Source organism: Zalophus californianus, chromosome 11 (genome assembly GCF_009762305.2).
Source record: "Zalophus californianus isolate mZalCal1 chromosome 11, mZalCal1.pri.v2, whole genome shotgun sequence".
Lineage (NCBI taxonomy): Eukaryota > Metazoa > Chordata > Mammalia > Carnivora > Otariidae > Zalophus > Zalophus californianus.
Window position 1 is genome coordinate 87382710 of NC_045605.1, and position 26120 is coordinate 87408829.

Genomic DNA, 26120 nt, shown 5'->3' on the forward strand with positions numbered 1-26120 from the left:
TCCTTGCAGTTTTTCTGAAGAATTCCTCCTCCTCCTTTAAGACCTGGCTCAAATATCACCTCCACTGTGAAGCTCCCTGGTGTTCTCCCAGGAAAGGGTGGGACTCTCTTCTCTAGGATGGCTAGTACTCTGCTCATGGGTATTTTGCAGTGCATCTCCTATTGTGTGCTAACAGCCGGCTTGTGAGTCTGATTCTCTACCAAACTGTGGGGCCCCTGAAGATAGGGCAGATCTTACTTATCTTGATACCCCTGAGCACTCACTACATGTTTGATGAATAAGGGATGGCTACATGCACTTTCTCTCAGTTTTTCAACTTCTTCCCATAAATAACAAAATCAAAAGGGAATTGTTCTGGCTCAAAAATTCTCTAATGGCTCCTTCAGGATCTTGCCACGGTCACTGACAACATTACCTTTTTCGGTGTACCCCTCCAGGCAAGAAGGCCATTCAGCTACACTTTCGGTGGTCCACATCAACAAGAAATACTGCTTTTTGATTTTCGAATATGAAATCACTGTATGTTATAGGTAGATATGAAATTATAATGCAAAGAATGATTTTTCTAACTCAAAATGCCTCTTCTGAAGAATAGGACAATCTTCCTTCCCTTTCTGAGATGTATTGGTTAGGACAAAGGAGGGAAAATGGATTAATGTTTGCATAGATAGGAGTCTAAACAGGAGCAAGAGAGGATGGGTGGATGTGTGGTGGATGTGAGGATGGCGAAAATGGTGAATGGATATGTGGATGATGGGTGGACAGACGGTGGATAGATCCGCTGATGAACCGATGTGGCTGGCTGGCTGGAGAAGAGGACAGTACACAGATGGCTGGTTGTAGGTCTGTGAAGACACGTGGGAAAGGATGTATGGGAAGGTGGAGGAGCAGTCGTGTGGGAGGGTGACTGGATGGCTGGTTGGATGGATGCGTGGAAGGGAGGAAGAAAGGATGTGTGGCTGGATAAGTGGGTGGAAGGGAGGATGGGTAGACAGGTGAATAGGAAGGTGGAAGGATGTTTGGGAAGATGAATGAGTATGGGTGACTGGATGAACGGGTGGATGGACCCACGTGCCAGCCTGGGACTGGAAGATGACACATGGGTTGGAGGAGGGAACTAGCAGCCCCAAGGCTGGTCATCCTTAGCTTTCTCTGAGCAGCCCTGATAAAAAGCAAAACTTCACCAGAACCAGGAGAACTTCTCTTCTCTTTCCGGCGAAGAAGGAGCTTGTCCTCTCCCCCTTGGGAGGAACCACAAACTCCTGACGCCTCCTGCCCACCGTGAGCACGGGAGCACCCCTATCCATGCAGGACCTCCTCGCCAGGAGGCCATCTCCTCTCCCAGAATATCCAACTGCCTCTGAAACCCAGAGACATCACTCCCCAGCCCGATTCACAGAGAAACTCAGCAGAGAGGAGGGGTCGGAGGCTGAACCTGAGGCGGCTAGGTTTCGGGACCCACTCATCCCCCTTGTGGGTCCTGAGGCCTCCCTCCCAGCGGGCCGGGAGCAGACACCGGTGCGTCCCGGGGCGCACGGGCACCCCGGCCCTCCCGGCGCCCGCCCAGGCCGCCCGGATTTACGGTCTCGGCCGAGCTCGGGGCGGGGGCGGAAGGGCCAGCGCGGGGGAGAGCTGCTACGTCTTTAAACCTCTGCCGGCTGCTTAGTCACAGCCCCCTCGCTTGGGTGTGTCCTGCGCTCGCTCCCTCCTCCCTCTTAGGTCACTCTTTCAGCCCTTGAATAAAAACAGCACCCAACTTCCCAGGCGCCCTCATTGCCCAGCCGGACCCCAGCCCCTGATAGGTTCGGTCCGGCCCGCTCGCCCCGTGTTCCGCCGGCCCCCGCCCAGCGCACCGGACCCTCCGGCGCCCCGCGCTCGCTCTCTCGGTTTGCTCGCACCATGGACAAGTTTTGGGGGCGCTTAGCCTGGGGACTGTGCCTCCTGCAGCTGAGCCTGGCGCAGATCGGTGAGTGCCGCGGGGGGCAGCGGGAGGGAGTGGCCGGGGCGCCCCGGAAGGACCCAGCAGCCACCTGGCTGAATTGGCCCCGGGGACCGGGGACCGGGGACCGGAGGCGAGCCGCGTGGATTTGGTTCAGGACAGCGGGGTTAGGTTTTGCGCTAAGCCCTTGGAGAGTGTGCTGGTGGGAAGCACGGTTTTGTTGAAAGGAAAAGAGAAAGAAAAGAGAAAGAGCGAGGAAAAGTTGGTTGGGCAGGCTGCCGGCGCGCCGTTTTGGGTGAGGTCGCTGGGGCTGGAGCACAAGGCAGAAAGTAACTGTACTCCTGGGTGTGCGCAACCGGTGTCTGGACGAACAGGCTCGTGCGCCCAAGGGCGCTGGGAGCCTGGCTGGGCTGTGGCTGGGCAGGGCCGAGCTAGGCGGGGCAGGGGCTGCTCGCCAGGTGGCCGAGAGATGGTGGTGGGACGGCTGGTGGCAATGAGCTTTCCAGAAAGGGGTGCGGGCGCCCTGCAGCTCCCCACTGCGCCTGGGTTCCAAAGCTCTTACAGTTGGCTCCAGTCACTGCTTGTGGGAACTTGAACCAGCTCTGTGAGGTTCTGGGTTTCCACGAGGTGCCAGCCTGGGGCAGGGAGTGTGAGGAGGAAAGGCAGTGACTGAGCCAGCTACTCAGTCCTTGCAAACCTCCTGCTTCTGCCAATCAGTTAGGGGAAATCCAGACAGTAATGTGGCTCACATTCCCTGCCTGGCAGCCTCAGAGCAAGGAACAGAGCCTGGACATCGGGGTGGTGTTAGGGACCCTGGAGCTGGGGCTAACAGTACCCCAACCAAACAGGGTCTGTATCTTCAGTGGCTTTGGCGTGGGTGGCCGCGTGTGAGGTATTCTGGTGAGACTAAACTCCAAGTGTTCCTTCCCTTTGTGTATATATGTACAGATAATTACATGGCTGATTTGCTTATTGCTAGCAAAATTAGTTTTTCTTTTAAGAAGTGCCAGCTGGGTCATTAAGACAGCTCAGCCTATGGTTAATTCTCCTCAGCAAGTATTTATTAAACCCCACTCTGGGGGTACCAAGAAAGAAAAGACACAGTCTTACCTGGGTACTTTAGGCTGGGGCCAAGTGAGGATCGAAGATTTAGATTTGGGAAACAGAAATAAAAATGATGATAATAATACTAATAGAAGAAATGCCAACACCAGCCCCCGTTTGCTGCACACTTTCACGGTGCCAGGCGCTGTGCTGAATCTTTACAAGCATTAACCTTATTTTACGCTCACAGTGAACCAGTGAGAAGTGTCCTGTTACTAGCCTTGTTTTACAGGAGGGAAACAAACCGAGGCTCAGAGAAGTTAAGTAACTTGTCAGTTTTCACACAGCCAGAAGGATTGGTGCACATGTGAACTCAGGTCCATGAGCCTATGCTTAGTGGGAATATGTTAGACCGTACGTATGGCCCAGACATACTTGGAAAGAGTTTGGGGACGGAGGGTTGAGGTGGCTTCCAAGGCGAACTGAGCTCCAACAAGCCCTTGAAAGGCAAAAACGCTCGGGATGCCAGAGAAGAGAAAATCTGGAGTGCAGGGAGAACCCTGGGCCCGGCCTTCTCGGGAGCTCCAGGGAAGTTTCTTTGTGTATTACCTTCCAGTGATGTCTTCTGTTTTGTTTCTGAGGATCCTGATTTCTGACTCCTTGCAACCGGTTTCCCTGATTCTTCTGAAGGGCCCCATCCCCAAATATTTGACGCTGTCCTGACCCTTGAGGTTCTCCCAGAGACCGGAAGGCTCACTCCTGCCCCACGTTTTCATGGTCTTTTCGGGCAGCATCATTTGGAGGAAGCATGAAAAAGTGCCAGGGGCTTGGCTTTTATGTGCTTGTAACATTGTTTGGAGGGAACTGAGACTTGGAAGGGAGACGTGACTTAGTAGCTCCGCTGGGCAGGCAGAGAGGGGAAGGAGGAAGAGGAGCTGGGGTGGGGTGTGGGCAGTACCTTTGCCCTAGTCCCCCAGTGTGGGGGGTTAGTAAGGAGGGAGGCCTCCAAAAGACAAGGAAACTTTGGAAAGGAGCAAAATTTGGGGAGGAAGAAGGGCTCCATCCTCCATTCAGAAAGCAAAAAATCAAGAAATGACCAACATTGGACCCAGAAACTAAGTTGGAGAACAGACACTTTGAATTTGGTGTCATGTGCAGGGGGAAGAAAGTGGCCTTGGGTACCCTGGGGGGAGGGCAAGGGGATGAGCCCTCCCACATCTCCCCTCCTCTTCTCCTCACTGCTTGGGAATTGCGCCCCTGGTGTTGAGAAAGAGGGGTGCATCTGAGAGCTCCGGAGCTTGGGGGTGGCTGGGGGCGCTTCTGCTCCCTGTGAGCATGAGAGACCCCTCTTCCTGGGAGTTAGGTCTTGGGCTTTGTCTTCCCAGGTGGAGAAGCAAGAAATCCATCACTGCTGGGGTTAACATCAATTAATTCAGTTGTTCCCCAGATAGACATTGGGCATCTTATTTCCTGCCAAGGCGCAGGGCCAAGTAGGTGTGCCTGAGGCTGGCAGCCAGTAGGAAAAGGTTCCATTTTCTTCCAAATTGCCCCACGCAGGAGCACCATAGGCAGCATGAAATTCTTAACTTATGACAGATCCCCTTCTATTCATTCAAGAAATATTTCTTGACTCATTGCCGTAGACTCGGCAATGGCGACTCCAAGGACCATTTAGAAACCCTCCTTTTTCCCATGGAGGAAACAGATCCTGAAAAAGAGCGAGGGGTGACTTTCCCTCTTGCAGACAGACTGAGGGCCAGACATTTCCCATCCACGGGTCTCTGAAACACCCCTATCATCCAGGACGGTAATGAGCGCCCCCTCCCTCCCCCACCCCTGCAGTGGGCAAAACACTAGTTTCACACCTTAAATGCTACATTAAACATTCACTACATTTTTTATTTTACCCTACAATATATCCAGTTTGAGTTTAATAAAAGAATAATGATATATACTTCTTACCACAAAGCAAAGTTGCTTCTCGAAGCCTCACACTGCTACAGCAAGGAAGAGTGGTAAGTCTCAGGAAATGCCATTTATGGAGCACCAGCTCTGTGCTAGGCATTCAGCCAGGCGGGTTGAATAGGTTATTCTATATAAGCCTCATGACAGTCCTGTATATGGTTAGCACTTTCTTAACCCCATTTTCTAGATGAAGAAATGGAGGCTCAGGGAGGCAGCATGACAAGGACACACAGCTAGTAAATGGTGGAGTTGGGGTTTCCCGTTGTCTAACGTTGGAGTGTTAGACTCCAATGCTTATGCTCCTTTGATTCATTACTTGGGAAGTTGTGTGTGTATGTGATTCCTTCCCTGTCCCATGTGAGCAGCTAACGTGAAGCCTGGTGTGAATGACTTCTCGCTCCCCCACCTGGCAGGCTGTGGACTCTTGGCTGCCCTCCCCTGCCCTACCCTGGACTGTGTCTCCCCAGGCTTGGCCACAGCTGTCAAGAGATGCCAACCTAGTTATTTGTTACTAAAATAAGTCAATCGCCTTATCAGAGTTCAGCTGCCCTTCTAGACATGCTCTCATTTGCAGGCTTGGGAAAAAAGGGAGAGGCTGCTCCTCATCTAAGAGACAAGTTAGGGCAATGCCCTCTGCCTGAAAATTAAGGAAGAGCCCCTGCAGAGTTCCTCACCCTACCTGCAAGCATTTTAGATGCATTAACCCAGCAGGACCCTCATCACATGCTCCGTGGAGGCCCCTGGTGTTTGGCAGGTTGTACGTGGCCCAGCAAGGGAAAGTCTTAAGGACCCAAGTGGTGGGCTGACATGATCCTTGACTTTCTCCAAAAGTCAAGGATCTTGAACGGAACCCCAGTATGGAGCTCGAGGTGATAGGCAGCCAGCCACCCAAGTGAGATTTCAGATCAGTCTACGGCGTCCAGGTTGATGGTTCTAAGCTGGGGTTCCCTGTCACAGTGGAGGTGGTGGGAGGTAAGCTGGGCTTCCCCAGCAGGGGGTCCTGGCTAAGGGGCTGGGGCTGGGCTCTGCCAGGGCTGTCCCGGGGCTGTGGCTGGGCTGTGTTGGGCTGGGGCTCGGACCACTCTGGGCTGGGGCTGGGGCTCAGCTAGGGCTGAGACAGAGGCTGCAGTCGCCCCAGCACCTCAGTTCAGCCAGCTCAACCCAGAGCCTGAAAAGGAAGTGACTCTTGTGCAGAGCGAGCGGAAGCATGGCAGATGCTGTCAGACAAAGCATGGTTCTCAAAGGGGATCTTTTCTGCTTCAGAAAGAAATTCTGGGGGATTGCACAGCAAGAAGCTGATGACTCAATTTCCTTTGTGTCTCTGCTATTCAATAGGAAGCACACCAGTGTTCTTTAGAATGATCAGGGTAGGCTAGTGCCTCCTACCTTAAATTCGAACCCCACTTTTCACTCCCTCGGTAAGTTGAAGTTTTTCTTAAATTGCGTCCTCCCCCCAAAGCTGGCCATCAAGGGTTTGGGAAGCCAGACCAATCTGACAGAGTTAGGAAAGCGTGTTTTCTAGTTTGTGGTTGTGGAATCTGGCTTGGCATGGATAAAGTGATTGTGCATGCCAAATTTCCCAGGAGAGTCAGGATTTCCAATGTGCAAACACTCTACCAATTGACGCATAGTATATATTTTAACTAAGGGTCTTTATATTTTTCTACCAAGGAATGTATGGCTTCGTGTGATTAGGAGTCAAAAACTTTGCAAGACGTTTTGCATAAATGAATTCACATTTATGTGATTCATCACATCACATCACGCGCCTTCATCAGTCTAGGGTCTGATTAAACTGACGTTTGGTTCAGAAAACATGGAGAAATACTGGGGAGAAATATTTCATATTCCTCTGCTCCCCACTTCCTGATCACCCCACTATGTGAAGTACCAAGACAAGCTACATATTTGATTCTTGCTGGCTGGATGTAGGCATACACACATTGTGGGTGTGCTTGTAAGTCTTTATGTGTCTGAGCCCATGCATCTACCCCTAATTGCTGGTCAATCCTTAAGCATGTATCAGGTATCTTCTGTGGGTCCCACACTGTGCTGGGTACTACAGGGGAATTGCGTGGGTGAGATTGGCACCTCTGGCCAAAAACCTTGTGGTACTATGTGTAGAACACAGTGCACCTGACTTGTCAGGCATTGTTGAGCTGATACACTGCAAGGAAGGCTGGAGGAATCAAGGGAGAGGAGGTGGCAGTAGGAACAAGATAGGATTTGAATCTATGAAGAAGCAGGAATGAAAACAGAGTGTGTCTCTTTCTTTACCCTGCTATTTATCTACCCACTCTCGAATACGTTAGTTAACCAGCCCAGAGAGTCAACAAACATTTTCGCAGTGCCCCCTCGCTGCGCCAGCTAGCTAGGCACTGGGGGGCTCACTGTCAGAAGGCCACAGCCCTCGCCCCTGAGTAGCTAGCACGCAGTGTGCTATATGGTTTCCTGGGTACTGGCTGGCCGTGTACCTCTGGCTTCCACATACTAGATTCGGGTTGTGCACTGCCCCCCTCAAGTTGTGACAACCCCAAATGCCTCCAGATATTGCCAAATTGGTGGTGGTGGTGGGTAAAGTCACCTCATGTTGAGAATCTGAGGTCATAGGATGGCAGCCACTCTAGTAAGCTCACCTCTGACAATCTGCTTCTCATAGGGCCCCATCAGGCGAGTAGAGGCCCCCTAGCCTCACAGGGCTAAAATTAATTAGCCTTGAAGCTTCGCAGTAAAATCATGCAGGGAGGCCTCTTTCACTTTGGGGCCCAAGGGGTGCTAATGACTTTCTTGCTTCTCAAAGGGGGAGAACCCAAAACCCGACACGCTTTCTCTTATCTGTCTTCTAGCACTGTGGGAGCCCCCTGACATCAGGGATTATGTCACATTCATTTCGTGCGTGTGTGGTCCCAGATCCAAGGGTTGGCCCTACTTGCCAGTAACTGTTGAACTCAAGTGAATATCCAGAATACAGAAATAACCTGATCCTATATATGGAGGCATGCTGGACCACATATGTAATAAGACAGCAAATAGGTCTCTGTGTATATATAGTAACAGTGGTGGTGGCTGTTTTGCTCAGGGCAGGGGTGAGAAGGATGCTGGGCTGGTCAGCTGCCCACCACAGGGCTCATGTTCGGTCTGCTCAAACAGGGAGATCACCCATCTATTTGTGGTTTTGGTGGCTGCTTGCTGTGGCTGGGGACGTCTGTCTCAGGACAGGGTTACCAGCTTCTGGGACCAAGAAGGGAGTGGGAGCCAGGCAGGATGATGACACCAAGCCCCAAATTTAAGCCTCAAAATAAAACCCTCCCCAGCAACGGCCCACTTGGAGGTCTGGTTATTTTGGAGATGCTGACTTGAGGTTGGACTCCTTGAACACCCCTCTGATCACCCCCCCTCCCCCACCATGCCTGCTTCTGGAAGGTGGTAGCAGCTGGGAGAGAAGCAGAAGAGCTTCACAGAAGATTCTCACCTTCTCTGTGGGTCTCCTGCTGCTCAGGAAGGGGCAAGGCTGCAGGGAGTCTGCTGTCTGCTGGGGAGCCACACTGGCAACAGCAAACCATGTCTCCTCTCTGTAGAAGCTTGCCAGGTCTGGAGTTGCCCACAACTGGGGCAGGTCCTGCCTCCCTGCCCCAGGGATCGTCTGTCCAGTGATATTCGGACACAGGGAGTCAAACGGAGAATGAAGGGACGGGTGTTGCGGGGGAAAAGACCATCCCGAAGCCAGATCTTCCTGAGCATGGTGTGCTCTGGCCGCCTGGGTGTGTCCACCCAAGGCAGGTGGCCCTCCTGAGTACAAGTGTGGGCAGACAGGTCCTGGGGGTGGGGTGGGGAGGGCTGAGTCACCGAGGAGGTGATTTGCAAAATTCAGGCCCCAGAAACCTTCGAGTCTTTAGCTTTTGAGAGTCAAGGTTAATTGCAAAACTCCAGCAGGGAGAGATTATTCACATTTGCTCTGGTGTCACGGCGAGTCTCCTCTGGAGGTGCCTGTCAGTTCGTCTCCCTTCCCCACAACCTTTCTTGACAGTTAGAGAGCTCTTGTACCCTTTGCACTTGTTTCTTTGCAGTTAGTTGTATATTTTTGAGATTACGATCGGCACAATTAGTAACGACAGTAAATACTTAGGGGGCGCTAACCCCTCTGTTTCCTAGATACTAACTTGTTTAATCCATACACCAACCTTCTGAAGTAGTGCATTTATTATCCCTGTTTTACATATGAGAACACTGAGCCATAGAGAATTTGAGTAACTTGTCCAAGGCCACAGAGCTGGTAAGTGATGGAGCTGAGATTCCAACGGAGGTGGTTCAGCTACTGGGTCCAAGCTCTTAGTCACTGCATTACTGGGCTTCTCTTAGTATGTGAAGATGTCACAGCGCCCCCCCCCCCCCCCCCCCCCCCCCCGCCGCCAGAAACCCGAGTGGTGATGCCTGGTAGTCCTCTGGTTGTTTTCAGAAACTCCATTTGGAAATCAGATGTGGGTTGAGTCAAAAGGTCCACAGAGCTAGCCTTGCCCTCCCTTTCTCCACATGATGCCAGAGGAAGGGGATGGAATTGCAGATATGAAGGAGAAAGGAGTTGTCATGGAAACTTCTCCCCATTCATACTCTGAGCAGCTTGTTCATTCCAATTCCTGGATAGCAGTTTTGTTCTCTTCTATGTGATGGGAAGTTGGGGAAGGGGGTAGGATTGAAAAGGTTGGTGGATCGAGTTGTTTGTTCATTATCACTTCATTACTTGTCCCTTGGTACAAGAGGTGGAAGTTGCTGATGGGGGTTTCTCCACCATCTAGGACTTTGGCTCGTGAATGGGCAAAGCTGGAAAAGGGGTTAGTCAAATAGCAGGAACATGTTTGCCCTCAGGGCAAGGATCCTTGGCCCCAGGGCCTTCTCTCTACCAGCTAGGATTGATGAGGGAGGGAGGGAACTGAAAGAGGAGGCTGTCAGGAATCAGGCTACACTCACCCTGGCATAAGGAACTGAGCAAATACTAGAAGTGGGCCCTTCTTCCCAGCCCTAGCTTAAACCTAAAGGTGGCCTGGCCTCTATGTGGCCCAGCAGATGACTCGTGCATGGGGAGGTGGGGGAGATGGGCAGGTTTTCCTCTGGGTGCTTTGCCTGAGAAACAAGCCACCCGGGAAGGATGGAGGCAGAGCCCCCTGGGGACGTCTGCCTTGTCTGTGTGCGTTTGGCCTGGGCTCAGAGACTCATCACAGATTCCTTACCCATTTGAATTTCACTTGAGCAGGTCTGCAGGGCCTTCTAGGACCCACACACCAGTCACGGATCTAGGCAGCATCTTTTACTACTTCTTCTCTCAAAGAGAACCTGCCGAGGTATTAGGGTGATGACAGTGAAGCCTAGCAGGTGTTCGTCATTATGCAAGTTGAGATGCCAAGGAGAAATTAACAATGCCATGCAACCAACACCTGGTCTCCTGCCTCGGGTCTAGAAGGCGGTTTCTGCACAGGCCCCTGGCCCCAGTCTTCACACACCCCAAAAGTACTAAATGAGGATCTCCTATCTGCCTGTCACAAATGATGGCATGGCTGAGTGTATCTGGCTCAGGAAGCAGAGTCTAGCAGAGCTAGGAGCTAGCTGCACACTGTCTTACAGCCTGCAGGAGACCGGGTGATGTCACTGAGCTAGCCCCAGAGCCACCAGTTGGTTGCACGGTCACATTTTCCTGCAAAGGGAAGACAAGGGTTCAGGTACCGACAAGAGTGCTGGTCACACAGAGGTAGACCAAACATTGGAGAGGGAAGTGATGCTGCCATAGAAATCTCTTGCCCTGAAGTTCATCTTGGCTGTGGATCTTCTTGTGGCCAGACAAGTTGTCTTCCCAATGTCAGCCTTAGAGGGCAGGTACATCCCTCTGGGCTCACCAGAGTGACTCTTACTCGCCTCTATTGTCTTGTTTCTCACTGATAATTCATAAAACCCCCACGAGCATATCTCCATCTAAAAGAATGAAATTTAAGGGATGCCTCTGGGCTGTGTATGGCCATCTGTTCTCTTTCGCTGGTGAGCAGCGGAGCTCCTTAGGAAAAAGCTCATGCTTTATGTACATAATATATTTTTGTATTGCGGCAGCCCCCAATTGTCAGTTCCCCAATTATAGTAGATGCTCAATAAATACTGGATGACTGACCGAATGGATGAAATTTCTAGATTTGGCAAAGCAATCTTTATCATTTGCCTTTTGTGATTTTTATAGATTCTGGCTAATTCTTTTTCATCCTTTTTTTTTTCTTTTTAGTCTATAGAAACCTTTTAATTTTATTTTTTCTAGTGTCTCTTTTAGTGATCCTCAAACCTCCTTGAAACTGCTTTTCTCGGCATTCTCCCTAATGTGAGTATATCTTTCTTGAAGTTTGACATGTCAGGCAAGGTGGGGGAGGTTCAGAGCTCATTAGGTTTTGTCCAGTAGAACAGGGATCTTGATTTCCTCTAAGTCAGTCTGCCTCTATGCCCCAGCACTTCCTTCCAAATCTGGTCTCCTATATAAAAAAACCCCAAGCCTCAAAATCATATTCTCAATGACACTTAGAGAAAAGACATTGGCTTTGGGTCACTCTGTTAAAAGAAAAAAAGAGGAAGTTGTTTCTTTCAATGGTTTAAAAACCTTCCATTCCAAAGATCACTTGTGAGGAATCAGAGATTTCGCATGGTGCACTGGTAATGAGGATGTTTGGCTTTGGCGGAGGGCTGTGTAGAAGGAGTAAGGGCTGTGGAAAGAGCCAGACCTGAGGTTGATTCCCTTCTCTGCTGCTTCAGAGTGGTGTAAGCTCAGACAGTGTGCACACATTAAATGTCTAGAACAATGTTTAGCATGTGGTGTCTCATGCTAAGTGTCTAGCACTTAGAGGTGACTCAAGAATAGAAATGACTATTATATTATTCTATTTTACTTTGCTGAACAAACATTTCACCCTTATTTACCTCCAATTTTCCATGTATAAAATGAGAGGGTTGGATTCTAGTTGATCTGTAAAATCCTTTCCAGGCCTCACGTTCTATAAATCCACCACTCTGTGGGCCACGAACACCTAAGCCTCATAAAATTTAATGGAAAGAATAACACGACCATAATGCAGTGCCAAAAAAAAAAAAAAAAAAAGCGATACCTGGTTTGTATTAAATGTCAGAAGTGAATTATTAATCCATGCCAGAAACAAGTTTATTGACCCAGTTGTACTCTAAACCCCAATGGGGAAGCATGATTCTTAGGAACAAGGTGCTTTGTTCAGAGGATTCAACTGAATCCTCTCAACCACTTGGAAATGGGCAGGTGAAGAAGCTTGGGCCAGAGAAGTTAGAAACATGTCTCAGTCACACAGCTAAAACTGCAGGAAGCCAGTCCTGGGATTACCTGCAGGATCTGAATGCAATACCCTTTTCCATAAACTATGCTTTAAAAAAACATTCCTTCAAGTGATCAGAAAAGCCAACCTATGAAGAGGAGAAAAGATTATGTCCTTTACTCTCAAAGCTCCATGAGTAATGTGGATTTCTCAGCTTCCCTTAAGGAAATGCTGTAGCATGTTGGTGCAAAATGAACCACACTATTCAGCCAGAGCAGTGTATAGAGGGTGAGCTGTAGTATCTTATGGAAAATACCTAGGGTGGCCATGAGAACCTAAAAAAAAAAAGGCAAACAAAACAAACAAATATATTATATATATATATATATATATATATATATATATATATATATATACACCAAGGCATTGGGCATGGCAGAACTTTGAGATGGCAAGTTGCTGCTTCTACTGAGAACATTCCAGATTCCTGCTAAAATATTTCTTTCTTTTTTTTTTTTTTAAGATTTTATTTATTTATTTGAGAGAGAGAGAATGAGAGACAGAGAGCACGAGAGGGAAGAGGGTCAGAGGGAGAAGCAGACTCCCTGCCGAGCAGGGAGCCCGATGTGGGACTCGATCCCAGGACTCCAGGATCACGACCTGAGCCGAAGGCAGTCGCTTAACCAACTGAGCCACCCAGGCGCCCTAAAATATTTATTTCTTTTTCATAAACCCAGAGAGGCTCTTTTTGCTCAGGAAAAGGAAAGAAGGAGGACGGGAGGGAGAGAGAGAGAGAGAGAGAGAGAAAAGGAAAAAAGGAAGTCCTAAAGATAGCACTACTTAGGAGTTTGCCAAAGTGGGTCAGGGACTAAATGCCTTGTCAGGGTTCTGACCTTCTGTCAGTCCCTGAAAGTCCTTACTGAGATCACATCCATCCTGGGTGTGCCCATTTCATATCCATTTGGGATCCGCCAACCAGAAACCAAAATAAAATACCAGATGGGCTCTGTTCTCTTGTTGTACGCAATGCCCTCAATTATCACTTGGTCATTGTGCCTCCAGCCCGTCCCGTAGACACCGCTTCTAGGAGAAGTGACAACTGCGTACAGCCAGCAGGGGTTTGCCATTTCTCCCACTTAGTCACAGAAGGACTGTGGGCAAAATTTATCCCTTACGGTTTGCCTGTTTCCCCAGTTGTAACGTGGTGATGAACTCACTAATACGGCTCACTGAAAAGTGTAGTGTGACTGGCACGGTGAAAAGAAGTGAGGGAAGTGGAAGATCTAGTTTCTGTCCTCAGAGAGCTTATGGTTTGGTGGGAGAAAAGTCCAACAGGGAAGGAACCCTACAAGATGACGTATCATCAAGTGCCGGAAGGTGAGGAAAGGCAGACAGCTCTGTGAGCAGCAACTGTGGGAGCTTCATGCAATGAGTGGGACTTGAGGATGAGGTGGATGAGTGTGGGAGAGAGGACGGATGGAGAGGGGGAGAGGAGAGGTCAACCCACGGAAGTGCAGAGCTTGAGCTGAAAGTTTCAAGTGACTGGGAGGCCCAGCTGAGGAACAGTGAGGGATGACGTCAGGCAGAGTCCAGGTGATCAAGTGTCAGTGGCACTGTCGGCAAGATCCAATTCTGCTCCTGAGAAGTTCCCACAACACCCTCTTCGGAGCTGCTAGACGGAGTTCAGAAGTGGGGTACCTGTGGGAACCTGCTCCCGCACTGCTTGGGATAAAACTCGGGCAGCTCTGGCTGGGTTGGGGAGTGGCAATTGAAGAGACTCCCAAACAAGCCCTGCAGCCCCAATAGCAAATAGATTTCGGCTTACATACCATTTCCCATCAATTGCTAGAGGCTGTCTGGAGGGCTGTGCTAAGAAGCCAAACCTTGGCTCGGCTGCAGAGGGTGCCATGATCCATTAGTGATGTCTGCCACGGGCATGGGCTGGAGGAGTCAACGCTACAGTACAGCAGCAGGCTTTTCTGGTTTTCCTTACTGGTAGCTGCCTGTAACTGGGATGTTAGCCACTCAAATCTAGTGAGCAAGTCATTCTGTAGACTCCACCTCCTTCCAGAAGCGTATAAATTCAGTCTCTTACCCAGAGGAATTTGGTGGCTTGAGCCTTCTCCTAGGATTCATTTGCACTGTTTTCCCATTCACCCCAAGTGAAGTTAGATGCTGGGAGCTGGGAATCTCCTCTGTTTGAACCAGAGCCAGGCTCCTTGGCAGGAAGCCCCTTCTCCACATCAGCTTCTCCATCTGCAAACTGAGAAGACAAAAATGATGCCTCACCCATGGGGGTGACAGAGAGAATAACTAGCTAATGTGAGTAAAGCCTTTGAAGATGAAAGGGGTGTATGTGCACGTTAATTACAACTTTTATCAGCCCTGGAGCCTCTGCATTCTCAGCTGCCACTCAGGGCTCTTCAGGGCCTCCCAAGTGCAAAGAGCACCAGCATTCCACAGATTGGCCCCTCTGGGTCCAGCTTGCAGCATCCAAGTCAAGTAGGCTGGATTCTGAGCTCAGGCTGGTAAGCCCATCCTGGGACGCTCAAGTTTCCCACTACTCATGCCCAAGAGAAAAAGCCAGCTCTCTACCTGGGCAGGTAAGATAAGATAGAACCAAGGTATAAACAAAAGGCTCCACCAGGAGTCTACTAGAAATGGCCCCCAAGTGAGATTAGGATACTGTGCTCTAATTCCCACCCTGTCAAAGCCTAATTGTGTGACCTTGGGCTACTGGCTTTATCTGTCTAATGCTTCAATACGCTGTGTGAACCACCTGGGGATAATAATCCTTCTGCCTCCCCTGGACCTCTCCACCTTTGCCTGCTGGTGTGAAAGTGTTTTGTGCTGTGAGGCAAAAGCACGTGATTTGGAACCACAAGGTCCTATTATTACCGGAGGTAACTTTTGCCTTTATCTCTGTCTCCCGTTGCTGGTTGACCTCAATCACTGAAATTGTATTCTTCGGAATGTTCACCAATCTCTTCTGAGCTCCCATCCCCTGCTGGGCAGTGCTTATCTAGGAAGACCTGCTATGTGCTCAGGCTTCCTGGTTTTGCCATGTCCCGAGGCGTGGAGATGCAGTCAGGCTGGCAGGGGCCTGGGGTGCCCTGTCAAGTTGAATCACAGTGCCCTTGCTAGGGTAACTCAGTAAAAGCCCTGGAGGAAGGGGTGGGAGGGTTTTTAGAGGCTTTGCTAGGGCCGGCTGGCCTGGGTCCCTACAGTAGCACCAAAGTATGGATCCAAGGAGGAAGGAGAGGAGAAAGGGAGGGAGGACCCTAAATGAGAACTTATCATGGGCTGGTGACTCGAAGCCAAAGACGATGGCATGTCAGAATGGGAAAGGATGCTAGAAATTCTGTAGAGCACTTGTTTATTGGACAGATGAGGGAAGGGCATCTCAAAGACTGTAAGTGACTTGCCCCAGGTCACATAACTAGCTAGAATCAAAACCCTGGTCTTCTGATTCTTGGTCCCGTACCCTTTCCATTTCATGCTTTGAGATGAGAGAGGGAAGGCACTAAAGGTGACAAGACTGGCAAGAAGACAGGGGGGACAAAGAGAGGAAGCTAAAAGGGTACCGCGTTTTGTGGCGCAATGGAAAATGGTGTAGGTGTTTACACGCTGTTGGCGCCTTTATGGTACTTGGACCTGGTTTCCTGTGCCATACCTTGTATATCCATATTTGGTGTTCATCTCGATCCTTTTTGACTTAATGAGCATTTGGAAACCAGAAAGCCCAGTGCAACCCAGCCTGGCTTTTGCCCAGCCTCTCTGAGCAGTTCTGTGAGCTGAGTCAATAATCAGTGGTTTTCAAATGATTCATTTGTTCACACAACACGTGTTTATTGAACCGTAACATGTGCCTCATGTTCTGCCATGCACTGGGGACACAGTTTCTACTCTCATGGAACTTCTAATCTAGCTGGGAAGACGGAGAGTAAACAAGTGGTTACGCCCTTAGGGAATGACAGGGGTGTATGTTGCTAGAGGAAGCAGAGGGTCTTTGAGAGCCTGTCATAGGGAGACCTCATCTGATCGGGAGCATCAAGGGAGCCTGGGGGGATGAAGAGCAGCAACTGTATTTACAGGATGTCCCCAGCTCCTTGGGGGCCCTTGCTGTTGAACTTCTCCACCCCACCAGTGCTTAGAACCAAGAAACTGTCTGGTGGGTGGGCTCAAAGCCTATCAGCAACTCCAGCCAGGGCTGCCCCTCTTCGGGCTGCCTCACACTTGGCTCACTGAGTAAGACAGCAAGAACAGAAAGTTCTACTCCTCAAAATTCTGAAAGCAGCTGGTTTATCATGTCTGCCCTGAAATAGACAGTGGTGAAAAGGAAGCCATGAGACCCTCCAAGCTGGCTGAGACTTTTATTTATTTATTTTACTGAACGAGACTCTTAGAAATATGTGTTGGGGGAGCAAAGGAACCCAAATTCTGGGAAACAAAAAGTGTCATTTGATGTCAGAGTTATTTTAAGCCATGGGAAAAATTCATAATTTACTTAGGAATCTTGGATTAAGCCTGGGTTTAGGGTCAGATCTCACTGATTTTATTAGAAATTTCTTGGTTTTTTGTGGGGGAACACTTTGTTGATTGGAGCTTGGGCTCCGGGTTTGATCAGTGTAGTGTGTAGGGAGCGATTTGCAGGATGACTTCCAGCAGTCATGCAGGTGTGTCTGTTGGGTCTGGGCAGCAGGAACGGGCAAGAACCCTGGGATACAGATGTCCAAACGTCTGGCTACAAGGGCCTCACTCATTTATCTGCTTTGTTGCCGGTAACTACTTGGAGATGACCTGATGATGTGTCCCCCATGTAATTGCTATCTGTCACATGTTTCTTGGTGTACCCATATCAGCACATGCCACCTGTATATGTCTGGAAGTAACAGAACAATGAAAGAGAAACCCTCACAAAATGCCATCTCCCATAACAAGAAGTCTTGGAGGTAGGACAATTTTAGGAGCTCAATGATGTTATCAAAGACCCAGTTTTCTTCTAACTTTCTACTCTGCCATGCTCATCATCTTCCTACAGGTTAGCCTGCTTCGTAGTCTGACATTGACTCCCAGAGCTCCAGGCATCCTATGAAAAAAACAACAGTATCCAGCAGCAGAAGGAGGAACGTTTATTTACAATTTTCTTCTAGAAAATTGGAGGAATGACTTTTCCAGAAGTCCTTAATTAACTTCCCTTTACTTTTCATTGGAAGAATGGGGTCACATTCCACGAAATGCTCACACAGAGCCAATCATTCTAGGAGAACTCTGACCACAGTGCTTGATTTAGACCAGTCATGATTCACCCACTGGAGCTGGGACTTGGGGCCTCACACCCCCTGAAGCACAAGTTCAGGATTTTGAACAAAATCAAGATTCAGTTAGGAGAAGTTTGTTGCATTAATAACAATGTCTGTTACAATGAGTAAGGCCCCAGAGGGTGTCCACCCACCTGGTAGAGTTGTGGTTTGAGACTCTATATAGAGTAAAGAAAAAAAGCAAAGCTAAGTTCTTGTGTTCCTAAGCCACACCCTCAGCCTTTTCGTGAGAAGACACACCTAATGGATGGAGTTCACATGGGGGACACACTGCATTTTGAGACTTAGATGACTGTGATTTACACTCAATCATAATAGCTGTAACTTTATCCTTTTCTCTCTCCCCCAAAAAGCATATGGGGGAATAACCTTAAAACTGTTCTAATTTATAAGAAATAATCAATTGTTTGCATACTTGAGCACTTTATTATTAGAAACTCATTACTGCAACCCATCTCGGCACTGCTGGAGCTACACCATGCATGAGGACCACTAATCTCTAGTGATCCATTTTAAAAGAATGACTATGACCTTGAATGAGTATCTCTTCCGGTAAATTATGAGATGATCACCCTCAAGGGAGACTGCTAGCTTCCCTTGTCTATAACTACACTCCTAGAGTGTTTTAATGTGTTTCGTGAAGTGTTTTCAGCTCCATTATATAACCCAGCCCTCAAATTAACTTCATGGTTAGCATTATTATCCTCCTGTATAGGAGACAAGTTTAATGACTTTCTTAAGGTCAGATAGCTAATTAATGCAGATTTGGGATTTGAACCCTAGTTTTCTACTCCCGGAGCTGACGTCTATGTCACCACATGGTGTTGGCTTCCAATGGACCTGACTTCCTTTCAAGGAGTCTGAAATTGACTCTTGAATTTTATGTTAATAATTGCTCTTTCGTAAGCAGGAAAATGCCTTCCTAATAGTTTCTTTGAGTCTGAAGTTCAAGGGTCTAACAACTTAACATTTTAATAAGCCCAAAGATGAACAGGAGGGTTTTCTGGGACAGTACTCTGCCTCCATGCAGCTAGCTCATGAATCTAATGGTATGGGAAGGAAACTTTGGGATTTTGTTTGATTGTTTGTTTTCCATTCTTTTTTTTTTTCACCCAGTATCATTAAAGGATTCATGATGACTACATCCAGGGAAGAGAAGCCCAAGGGATGTTTAATGTGGACCTCAAGGATATGGTCCTTTCTTACACGGGAAGGGGACTGCTTGTTTTTGGTATCTAATGATGAAAGAGCTACAGTAAATGGATTCTATTAAACCAAATGATTTATGGCTTATTCTGAGGGTGAATGTCCTGACCATGAGGCTTGCTGAGCATGAGACTCTCTGGCTAGTTCCCAATCCACCTTCAGTTCTCAGCTGAAATGTCATTTCCTTGGAGAGATATCCCTTGGGGATAGCAAAGGTCTTGGAGAAGAAAGGCTTCCCTTTGGACAAATCACTCAGCACCCTGTACTTATGTTACAACATTTATTGTGTCATGTTGTTAACTTGTTTAATGTCTGTCTTCTCCTCTGGGCCATAACGTCCACTGGGACAGTGACCTTGCCTACCTTGCTCAGTGCCCTGGTCCACGTGCCCAGCACATGGGGGCTGAATGAAACCTTGTTGAATGAATGAAGTTGGCTGGAATTCTCTTTTCTGAAGGCCTGTATCTCCTTCAGTGTTGGGGTGGTTTTGTGGGATTGTGGTTTACCATCATGAATTCAAGCTGTAATCTCTAAATTTGACTTAAAAAAACAACACTCTGTCTGTCTGTCTGTCTGTATCTATCATCTGTATACCTACCTATCTGTGTATCTGTCTGTCTACTTACCTACCTGTGTATCTATCTATCCATTTATGTATCTGTCACTTATCTATTTGTGTCTCTATCATCTATTGAAAAATCTTTCTATTGAAATAGGAGACAAGCGCTTAAAAGCAAAGGAGGGTCAGCAAGCATGCCACATTTCTCATTCTCTCCTTCCTCTTCATTCATGGTGCACACACCCCCAAATTCCCACCTCCCCTCCTTGGCTGGCATCATCCAGTCTCGCCCATGATTTCCTGCAAGGGCACCAAAGGGAAGCTGAATGTGTGGGATGTCTGGCCACTCAAGGTGGATGTGAAAGATGAGGGGGAAGCATCTTCCATTTAAGCATAGGAAAAATAAGTCAGGGCTTGGGGGAAGCAAGGCTTCGGTCCTCTCAACTCTTCTCCCTGTGGCTCCCTCTGGGACATATCTGGGGAGGCTCTCTCTCCTTTCAAACAAGTGTCACCAGATGAGCCCCAGCCTTCTTCCTAAAGGATTGTTTCTCAGTCATCAGGAAGTGTACCCTATTATCTGTTTGAGCTTCCTGTCCTTTATATTGTTTGGGAGGCAGAAGTCAACAACCACGTTTACATTCTGCATTGTTTGCATTGTTAAAAACTGGAAAATTAATTTGGTTTCTTCTCCAAATGAGCTTCCCATTCCTTCTGGAAGACATTCAGAAACAGACTTCACTTCAAACAGGCTGACAGGAAACAGTGTCTCTTAAAGCCAGGTTTCTGACCTGCTTCTAAAGGCTGGCTTTGAGGATGTCCACTCCAGTTCCCAGGGTTCAGGGCCCGAGGCAAGTGCAGGCTGTCAGGGATGACCGGGGGAAGTTGAGTCTGGTGTCCTGCCACGTAGAAAGCAGTGTGGGTGCTAGAGGTTGGCCTCGGTTGGAGTCCTGCTGCTTATCAATTATGTGGCCTTAAGCAATTCACATAATGTCTCTAAGCCTCAGTCTTCTAATCTTTACGATGGAGTAACAATACCTGCTTGTCGGGCGGTGTAAGGACGAATGCGATCATTTGCGTGAAGCCCTTGACAGAAGGACTGGCATGGAGAGAGCGTTCCTCAGTCATCCTTGTGATCATTGTTATGATTAGACCTGGGACCTCTCCACCACGCAACCCTCACTTCATTCCTGCGGCCCTGCTTCAGAAATGCTTCCTGCTGCCTTTGGAAGGTTTTCATTCTATTTCTGGGCAAAACATCAGCCAGGGGACTCACATTTACTTTGGGGAGGAGGGCACACCAGAGAGCTGACCCCCTCGTGTGCTGACTGGAATGGGCCATGGCTGAGCCAATCCAGCAGGATGGGATGTTCCGGGAACCTTGGCTAGTGCGGGAGCTGGTGAAAGCGAATGGGGAAATGTACTGCAGGTCTGGTCTTGCCTCGCAAAATGACAGTCAGCCTTCCAGGCTGCTTGTCTCAGCAGGATCAGCCTCTTCCTGCCTTCAGTCCTGGGAGCTGGTGGTAGGGCCGTTGGAGGAGGTGGTATTTTCCTCCCTCTCAGGTCGAAGCGTCTTGCAGTGCTGTTCTCCAGCCTCACAGTATGGAAGGGCTCTTAGGGGCAGTTTAATGCAGTAGCTTCCTTCTCATTCTGGAAATTTGGGAGTTTCCCAGAGCCCACTTCCTCCCCAGAAACCCAAGCTTGGAATTTCCTCGTTGTGGATGAGGGGAAAATTCAAATGCATGGAGAGAAATTTCTGAGTGCATAGAGTGTCTGGCCATCAGTCACTGGGCCGGGGGGGGGGGGGGGGGGGGTTGCTTCTCTCATCTCCAAAAAGACCTTTAATTGCCTTTAACTGCTTAATTCTGCCATCCTCTAAAGAAAGGAAGATCTGGACACTCCCAGCCACACCTGAGAAGTGACTAAGGCTCTTGCACCCTTTAATGGGAGCATTTGCATTTTTGTTGGATTCTCATTTTGCTTTTAATTTCATGAGAGTGTGGCTGTGGACTGTTGTTTGGGCTGAAACAGAAGATTATCAAAGCACAGATGGTTTTTCATGGTGTAAGGACATCATAAGTTAGAACCTAGGGATGTCCACGATGTCGGGGAGAGCTGGGGCCAATTGTCCAAGATTTATGCCCCTGTGGGAGAAGGAAAAAGACTCACGTGTACTAAGCACCTGTTAGGAACCAAACCCAATGCTGCTGCCTCATGTATATTTATTATGTAACTCCCACAGACTCCTCTTTGAGGTGTACACATAGCAAATATCCACTGAGTAAATGATTGACTGAATTTTCATCAGAGCCATTTTACAGGCTGAGAAACTGAGGCTCGTAAAAGTGAAGGAACTTGCCTAAGATGGCTCAGCTCTTATGTGGTGGGGCTGGAATTCAATCCAGAGCTCCCTCTCCCTTTCAACATTATACCACGAGCTTCCACTCAGCTTTATGGGGAGTTAATCCTGTTCTTCCATCCCCAGAAGTGGAGGTCTTGAAGACTCAAAGCATCTCCTTTTCCCAGGAGTCTGGATTTTTCTGTCTCCTTGAAAATGAAGGGTCTTGAAACAATTTAGAACTACTGGGAGCTCTCTTCAGGAAAGGAGGTGGTGGGGACTTCGTTCTCTTCCCTTTTGGCCGGGGCAGTGGGCCCTCCAAGACCACCAAAGATCGGGGAGCGCCTCGCCTCCCAACTTGTGCAGGTGGGGGCTGCTGAGAGTGCCTTGCTTGAGGATTGTCTCACAACTGAAGAATGGTTTGAATTGGCCCGTGACACTGAAATTCACTGTAGGGAGCACTTGGGCTGTTTGTAGTAATTTGGGAGGAGTGTCTCTACGGAAATCAGTAATTCTGCTGTGTTTCTCTTAATTGAAACCATTCTTTCCCTCCAGCTTTGATAGGGTAGGCTCTAACCTCTGTGCGCTGGAAGGCGTTTATTTGGTGTAATCTGAGAGCAGGATGCTGGTGACACTCTCTTGTGTTGTCTATTGTCTCTGCTGGCCATGCACCCTGCCTGACACATCACGGTCACACCACTGCTGCCTGGATTCCAGAATGCAGTGCCACCGTCCCACAGGCAAGAGGGAGCCACTCAAGTTCCTGGGAGAGTTCAGGGGAGCAAGTTAGAAAGAAGCGTAGACTTCTCCTAGAGACGGGACTAGGTCGGCTGGGAACTTAGGGGGTCACCAGATCCAAACTCTTCCTTGTCTGATAAAGAAACTGAGGCCCAGGGAGATAAAGTGACTTCTCCCAGGACTGACAGCCTATCAGGAAGAAGCCTAGCTCTAGACTCCAGGTCACTGGACTCTTGGCCCTAATGCTTCTCCCACTAAAACCAAAGGGACATTTATGGGACGCCGCACTATATATCAGACAGTGGGGATATAAAGATGAATTGGGTGTCATTCCAATGGACCCCACTTTGATATTATGGCTTAGCCTCACTTGAGCAGTCTCCTTCCTAGGATGATGCTTTACAAATAGACTATCTGTCGGACAGCACACAGTTATGTAGAGGAAGAGCCACGTCTCTGGATAATTAGGCTCCTGGCTCCTGCTTAGCTGGAAGTCCCGAGCAGTTGTCACCAAGGATACAGTGGGCGGCTGACCAGTTAATCAAGAATGAAGTCAGAGTAAGAGGCACTTTATATTTGAGCTACACTAAATACACTTTAATCTTTGTGATGATTGGATAATATTGACCAAGTACCGGGCACTCGGCTAGGTATCAGTTCCGTTGCAAAGTGTTTGGTGATTTCCTCATTTAATCCTTAAAAGCACCTCATGAGATAGGCATTACCTTCACTTTACTAGCAAAGAAACTGAGGTTTAAAGATTAAGAAAACGTGGGGAACCTGGGTGGCTCAGTCGGTTGAGCGTCTGCCTTTGGCTGAGGTCATGATCCCAGGGTGCTGGGATCAAGACCGACATTGGCATCGGGCTCCCGGCTCAGAGGGAAGCCTGCGTTCCCTCTCCTTCTGCCCTTCCCCCCACCCCGCTCGTGTTCTCGGGTGGCTCTCTCTGTCTCTCTGTCTCTCTCAAATAAATAAATAAAATCTTTAAAAAAATAAAAATAATAAAGGTTAAGAAAACGTGGTGAGCCTAACATTCCATGAGAGCCCACGCTGGGACTTGGAGCCAGGTCTTTCTAAGATGAAAGACTGCGAGCACACCCACTATGCCATCCTCCAGTACCACGGGGTAAGTCGCACCAGTGCTAGGTACCAGTAACTATAAAATAAGGGAGGCCGGAGAAGCTGGGTGGCCGGGAGGTCCTCGTAAGCATCAGAGGGCTTGAGAGCAGACCCATCACAGTTGCACTCTGATGGCTGTTCCGTCACTGTGTTTGCTTTCCCTCCTTGAAGTTGAGGCCAAGCGTCGGAAGGGACAGGTGCACCCCACTTCCGCCAGTTCTGTCCCCAGCTTAGGACCCCAATGGAACTCTCATCTCAGAAACCAGATCATTCAGTTGACACAGACTGTGCCTTCCAAGCTTCTCTTGTCTACCTTACTAAGTCCAAATCCTAGGGACATCTCTTATGGACCCTAGAAGGCAAAGATGAATTCCAAATCCGATTTTATCTGTGTGTGTGTTGGAGGGGGAGGGGGGAGTAGTATTTCCTTTGGCTGGGTATCTGATCACACCCAAATCCCCAATAAAAAATGAGTAAAATACATCCATAAGTTTATAGAAATGCCAGACCAGACTGCCTAAGCAGCCCCCGTCACGCTCTATTTAAGAACCCCCTTTTATTTTTTATGAGGCACTATTAGTACCCAAAATTGCCTTATTTATATATTAATCATTCACCTGTATACTGTCTGTCTCCCCACATTAGAAGGTAAGCTGTTTGGATGGCATGGACCTTGTATGTCTCCCTAGCTCCCAGGGGTCATATCTGGTACGTAACACTTGTACCTTCTAGAAGGTGTTTTGAATTCACACCTTGCGCCATGCCCTGGGGATACTAATGGTGATTTGGGAGGCCGCGATCTCATAGGAAGAGGCTCAGTTGTCCTCACCCTGATGTTTCTAGAGCACTTCTTAAATATCCGTCGTGAAAGGAGCTTCGGCCTTCATCAGGTATGATCTCTTGCCATGTCTGATGGCCATTTATTTTAAAGAAAATCAAGTCTTATTTCCTTTGGTAACTTCACAGAAGGGTCATTTGTTACTTCCTCCACTTTCAAGGCTCCTGGATCTGTGCATGGGCCCTGTTTCTTAAAAGCAGGAAGTTGTCTTTGGCCCACCACAGCTGAAACACGAAATGGTGAAGATTTTGGTCCAGACCCGGTGGCTTGAGTGAGATTTAAAAGCTTGTCAGAAATAAGTTCTCCGGAGCCTGGCCTTCAAGACTGGCATTTGTTGTTACAGATGAGATTTCACAGGTTGAAAGCCCAGGAAGTGGTGTGAATTACAAGTTATTAGCTCATGGGGCAATTGCAACTGTATCGATCCTGGAAATCTGTTTGGCCCAAATTTTTAAAAAATATCCCCACAATCCCGCCTCTCCCCCGATAGGGCTTCTGCTTTGAAACATTTGTGTTACTCTCAAAAGCATCTGAAGAATAAACTGGAGTAGGGTTCTTGGACTGGGAAGGAGAGCCTGCCTCCTGTGTGTGCACGTGCATGCACACAAACATGCACACACCTTCTCGTTTTAGCATCTTGAGACAGAGACAGAACCAGCGAGAATGAGAGAAGAGAGAGAGGGTTGTTAAAATGGTTAGGTTAAAGCCCATCAAACTAAGGGGTATGTGAACTGTCATGGGAAGAGCAGAGCTAGTGACCTACTACTGCAGCCAGGCGGAAATCGAGTCCGTTCATCAAGCCTGTCCTCTGCCTGTGGTCCTGGCATGGTCAGCTCTGTCTGGCGCACAGGCTTCCTAAGTCCCGGGGCAGGACTGATTTTTCTGTGAAATTTTTCCCAGCTCACTGGGTCCATGAGTTACCCCCTTTGGAGGAGCCAGTAGTAAGAGCCCCCGTCCACCAGCTCTATCTGCATGGGGCTAGCAGATATTAGCCCAGTGGCGAGCAAACTCTCTGGCAAGAGGTGTTATCTGGAAATTGGTCTGGAACCTCCTCAAGTTAATCAGTGCGGTGGCTAAGAGACAAGGGGCCAGGCTGCCGGGTCCGCCGCCCGTACAAACGTGGACGGGTTTCTTAACCCCTTTAAAACTCGGTTTTCTTATCTGCAGTATGGTTTGATGCTAATAATAGCATGCATCTCATACCTTTATTGTGGGGATTCAATGAGACAATCAGTGTGAAGCCCCTGCACAGATCCCAGCCCCGCAGTAGGTGCTAACTTAGCGTTAATGTTACTGGGGAGGCCAGCCAGAGGCTCAGCAGGAGGATTTGTAGGCACTTGAGTGTCCCAACCACACCCTACAGCACGCATGCGTTTCAGGCTCCCCCCAATGTGACCGTCTTTGTGTCCCAAGAAGAGTGACTCATGTCAGAGACCGGGTGTCATCCCCGGGCTTGACTCCTGCCCTTGCCACTTCCACGGTGGGATGTTGGGTCAGTTGTGCTCCAAATCTCACTTATTTCGTCAGCAAAATGGAGACGATAACTTGACCTCTCGAAGGTGCTCTGGGGATCACGTGTAAAATCTCTTACGGCTCCTGGACTAAGGTCTGACTCAGACTCGCAGCTCTATAAACTCCAGAACCTTTCCTTTATCACTTGTGAAGATGCTCAAAGAGGTAGGCCAGAGGAAATAAAATCAAAGTTGGAGAGGCACTGGGCCGTGTGCTAAGGTTGGGTTCCGAGGGACTGGT

General features: G+C 48.7%; 1 protein-coding gene across 13 annotated transcripts in view; it reads left to right on the top strand.

Annotated features, from left to right (window-relative positions):
* The first annotated feature begins 1706 nt into the window (after positions 1-1706).
* CD44 (CD44 molecule (Indian blood group)) overlaps positions 1707-26120 on the top strand; it is an 86313-nt gene continuing 61899 nt past the window's right edge. For 7 of the 13 annotated variants that reach the window (XM_027578360.2, XM_027578349.2, XM_027578350.2 and 4 more), the window contains exon 1: positions 1712-1966. In XM_027578360.2, the coding sequence (XP_027434161.1) occupies positions 1900-1966 (67 nt within the window). In that variant the 5' untranslated portion in view covers positions 1712-1899. Of the gene's footprint in view, positions 1967-26120 lie in introns of all 13 variants that reach the window. The other 6 variants (XM_027578356.2, XM_027578354.2, XM_027578355.2 and 3 more) reach the window with 3 other exon arrangements.